The following is a 4,931-nucleotide window of genomic DNA, read 5'->3' as shown; positions in this document are numbered from 1 at the left end:
TGCGGCTGGGCGCCGATGGAGCTGCTCAAGAAATGGCTGGCCCACCCGGAGGAGCTGTACAACCTGGTGCGGTTCAAGATGGGCGGCTACAAGGCGGTGATGCCCAAGATGGAGCAGGTGAGCGCGGGGCGGGCGGGGGGCGCCGGGGCCCCCGGGCGGCGCGGCGCAGCCGCTCGGGTTCCGCGGATTGCCCAACTTCTCACGTTCCCCTTGCGCTGCCGGTTCGACTCGTTTAAAGGTCGTGTCAGCGCCTACAAAGGCAGAAACGCTGCATAGATAAGGCTACGTGGGCAACGAGAGGCAAGGCAGCGGTGGGAGCGCCGGAGGCAAGCGGGGTGCCTCGCATTTTCTGTCTCATCCTGCGCCCCCCCCCCCTTCTGCCTGATCGCCCTTCAGTGGAGGAAACCGGAGGCGAACCATGTTTGCAAGGTGGGGGGAGAGGAGAGAGACGGGCTGCCTGGAGGGGCCCTTTATTTCTAGCAGGTCTGATGCTTGCTCTGTCGCCTTTTCACTAGCCATGACCGGTTCTGTCTTGGCCAGGCTGGTGCAGCCCTCCGTGGTGTTGGGCTGGAACTCCCCTTATGGAGCTGTGCTGCCCGACACAGACGGGATTTGCAGGCCGACACAAACCGGATTGGGGAAGGGCGCAATGTTTATTCATGGCATTCCGATACTGGACAGTAGGCCAAGCACTCTGGCTGGTTTCTGGCTATTAGAACTATAACATGCCTTAGAAAAGTGTACAACAACTGTGTAAACCGCAGTAAAAACCAGAGGAAAGCCACACACAATGCAAAGATTTCAACCGCAAGGACAGATTTTACAATCCCAGGAACTGAATGACTAAAACACCTGGAAAAATAGAACTGTCTTCACCTGGCGCAGCCGAGGCCACAGTGTGGGTACCAGATGAACCTCTCTGGGGAGCCTCCCATTACTGGGGTCCCACCACAGAAAAGACCCTCATTTCAGTAGCCACCTACCTCATGCCCTTTGGCAGGGGCTCCTGCAGAAGGAGTGCTAAGGATGATTTTAGGATCAGGGCAGGTATATATGGTAGAAGAGGCTCTTTCAGGTGACCTGGCCACAGGCTGTTTAGGGTTCTGGATGTTAATACCAGCACTGTGAATTGGGTCTAAACCTGGACTGGAAGCCAGTGCGGAAGGAAATGCACAGACCTAGTATTGGCCCTTTGCCCAGTCCCTATTAATCTTCTTGCCTCGTTTTGGGCCAGCAGTAGATAAAAAAAATGGTTTTAAAAGCTATGTAGCATGTATTTCTAGGATGCTTTTCAGGTGCGGAAACAAGGCAATAAAATACAAAGCAATAAAATAATGCATGGTTTATAAAATAACAAAGAGCCCTGTGGTGCCTTTACGCCCAACAGGTTAATTTGGGCATCCACTTTCGTGCCCATGGCTCCAGATTGGAAGAGACTGATAGCATCTGATAAAATGAGCCACGGGCCAGAATAATTAAAGTGCGTGAGATTTTTTGTTCATTCTTGTTGCTTCAACTCATGACCTCAGCTCCCCCCCTCTGGAAATACTAGGTGGGAAACAAGGGCGGGCAGGCAAGCAATAACGAGAGTATTTTAGCTTACTGAAATCCAGCAGAATTTCATTGGATAAAGCTTCTCAGGCTGGTGTTATGGGGTGAAAAGAAGAAACAAGTGTTGCTGAGAGGTGCGGGATTCTTCCTGTCATGGCCTGTTGCCCACCTACCTAGCCAGAGGGACCAGCAGAAAAGCCCAACTCCAAAGCTCTGGAGCATCTGCAAAGTAGATTTCTCTGGGATTAGGACTTCCAGTTCTGAGGGAGGTGTTTATTTGGGCTGAAGTCCAAGGATTCAGTGTGTGCATAATCATAAGCATTTGCATTTTACAGCAACTGGAAGTTCAAACACCAAACCGGGTACATTTTTTCGGGTACATTTTGTCCCTGAGGATATGTATTTGTAAATTATTCTATGACAGTACACAAGCAATGGCATCCACTGACTATGGCTGCACAATTGTGAGAAGATAAAGTGGATTTACTGCTGGGCCAAGCAAGCCTGTTGTCCCCTGGATGGCATCCCAGATTAGAAACATAGAAACAGAGTGAGTCGAAAGGGTCCTCCTGGGCCATCTAGTCTGACCCCCGGCTCCAGCCGGCTCCACTCACGACATGCCCACCATGTGCATGTCCAGCCTATCCCTGAACATCCTCACCGATGGGGCCTGAACCACCTCCCGTGGAAGCCCATTCCATACCCTCGGGGTCCTAGCTGTGAGGAAGTGTGAGGAAGTACTTCCTGGCATCCACCCTAAATCTTGGTTCCCTGAGCTTTGCTCCATTGGAACGTGTCCTGCCCTCCACTGCAGGGGGAAAAAGGTCATGACCCACCTCTGCGTGGCACCCCACATATACCTGTATGTCACCAACAGGTCCCCTCGGCATCTCCTCCTCTCAAGGCTGAAAAGACCCAGCTCTCTCAGTCTCTTAAGTTTTATCTAGTATGCTTGTTGTTACCTGAAATCTCACCTACTGTTGGTTTTAATCTCTTGTAAACTACTCAGAGCCTGTGGGAATGGGGCAGTGTATAAAAATGAAAATAAATAACAGGGTTGTTTGGATTCCCCACCCTGAGAATGGGCAATTGCTCCAATCTCAGAGCTGGGAATTCATGCTCGGATCCTGTGCCCTGGCCGCTTGGAGAAGGAGTTTAATGGACCTTCCAAAGAGAGCAGGACCCATCCTGGTGGGGCCCCAGCCACTTTCCCCTCTGAAGTGCTGCTTTAATCCGCTGTTTTGCAAGGTGGGAGAAGGGAGTTTTGCTCGCCCACTCTTTGTGCTGTGTAGGGTACCTCCAAGGTTTGAGGGTTATGGGCACCTACTTCAGATTTTGCCTTAAGTGACTTTAATTTGCAGTCAAGGAATTAAAACAATAGAGTGCTTTGTGTGCATAGTGGAAGAAAGAGGATTCCAGACAAACCTAGTAATAAACTTGTGGTAGTGAAAGTCCATTTGTATTCTCTAATTATCATCTGTTGCTTGTCAAAACTGACAGTTCTGTTAGCCAGTTACCTTTTGAGATATCTCCATTTTATGTGAAACACCCATTGTGTAATTAGTTGATCCTTTGAAAAAAAAAGTTCCTAGAGTCATAGAATTGAGGGTGGGGCCCTCAATTTGCCCATCGGGTCCAACCCTGTGCTCAGTACAGGACTCCAAGTTCCAGCATCCTTAACAGATGCAATCTGGTAGTGTTGTATTTTACTTTTTAACCACCAGCTTGGCTGCACAGTTCCAGCAAGTTCGTCACCTAAATTGGAGCTCCGTGCTTGGTGCTCCCAGCCCTTGTTTTGGAAAAAGCAATGGGATGGAGCAATTTGGAAAAAAGCCATATATGGGGTAGGAAAGAATCCTTCTCTTCCACCACACCATGTCTCCAACTCAGAAATGTCCTCACCCATCCTAAAAGCTGCTGTTACCCTGTGCGGCCTTAAAAATGAAGGCCAGTGAGAACATATCTGCCCCGTGTGGTTATTTGCCAGGCCTCTGAGGTTTGCCCCCACTGGCTTAGATAGAATTATTCTTTCCTGCTCTGCTTTTCTGATGTGGGCATACCTAGTCCGTTTTCTAGTCCCCACTCAGCCACAAAGCTCACTTGGTGTCTTGGGCCAGCCATGGACTCCGCTTATCCTTCCTCACAGGGTGGTTGTAAAGATCAGATGGGGAAGAAATCATGCCTTTGAGAGCTTGGAGGAATAGGCAGGATATAAATGCTAGTCACCTTCCTTGCAGAAAAGAGGCAGGATATAAGTATGATCAATACAATAAAAACAATGTGCCCTGACTTCCTGGTGTGCATGGGCCCTCAGTTAAGAGTCCGGCTCTGTCCCCAGGCAGGCTCCAAAATTGGCAAGGTGCCAATTGATGCAACCCTGTAGGCAGGCCAGAGGCCTGGGAACCCACAGCATTTCAGGGTATTCTAGGAAGCTCAAAATGGTGATGGATTTCCCAGCCTGGGGGCCAGATAAACCTGTGGCTGGTGGGGAGTGGGAGGTGAAGGGTCTGTGCTGGTTGAGCACAAGGAAGTGCTTCAGCTCAGGATTCTGGGTGCGTATGCCAGCTCTGCTGAGCCCCCCTCTTCTTACCCTCCACCAGCAGCTTCTGGGGTGCACTGGAACAAGGTTTACGAGTTCCACCACCATATCGGAAGGCCTCCTTTCTCATCCCTGGAGAGACCACATCTCCCACTCCTTTTCCTTCTCTGAGAAGATGCACAGGAGTTGGGGTGCATGGGAGAAAGGGGCGATTCAGGAGAAAGGGAAATGCATTCTATGTGTTTTGGGGCCTCCGGCCTGCTTATAGCCAGAAAGTGCGTGGGTGGGAAGGGGGCTTCCATCAGTTGGCGCCTTGCCGATTGTGGAGCCGTCCTGGAGTCGGAGCCAGGCTCTTGTCTGACGGTGCTGTGAATTGCCGCCCCGCCCAAGCTGCAAGCTCCTTGGACGCCTGCTGCGGTTTAACATCTGGAACAGAGAAGCAGAGGTGCCCTTCATTCGTGGGACTGGGCCTCGGGGCGGCTGGATTTCCCCCGCACCCTCCCGCTAAGGCTCTGCGTCCCCCGCGATCCCGGGAACGCTTCCTCCGCGTGCGCAGGGCTGGGCGCCCCCGGCGGCCGCTGGAGCGGGTCTCCGCCTCGGGAGGGAGCCCCGCTGGGCGCGCGGGGGCTGGCCGGCCGGCTGGCCTGCCGGTGGCCGCCGCCTTCGGGGAGCGCTGCTCCGGGCGCGCCTGGGAAGGCGCTGCAGCGCGCTCGGCCGAAGCGAGCGCCAGGCTCGGGGGGCGGTGGCCGGCGCCGCCGGGGGCGGGCCCGGCGCGGTGACGCGGTCGCGGCCTGCTGCTGCAGGGGGCGGGGGCAGGCGTGCCTCGGCGCGCCCCGGATCC

The 4,931-nt window shown here is 53.2% G+C and overlaps 1 protein-coding gene across 1 annotated transcript in view; it reads left to right on the top strand.

Annotated features, from left to right (window-relative positions):
* FDFT1 (farnesyl-diphosphate farnesyltransferase 1) overlaps positions 1-4,931 on the top strand; it is a 15,616-nt gene continuing 10,685 nt past the window's right edge. Inside the window, exon 1 of the mRNA XM_044450341.1 lies at positions 1-117. Coding sequence (XP_044306276.1) covers positions 16-117 — 102 coding nt within the window. The 5' untranslated portion in view covers positions 1-15. The remainder of the gene's footprint in view (positions 118-4,931) is intronic.

The sequence above is a fragment of the Varanus komodoensis genome, unplaced genomic scaffold (genome assembly GCF_004798865.1).
Source record: "Varanus komodoensis strain SLA01 unplaced genomic scaffold, ASM479886v1 scaffold64, whole genome shotgun sequence".
Taxonomy (NCBI): Eukaryota; Metazoa; Chordata; class Lepidosauria; order Squamata; family Varanidae; genus Varanus; species Varanus komodoensis.
Note: the sequence above shows the minus strand (reverse complement) of the source record. Positions and strands in the feature narration are given on the sequence as shown.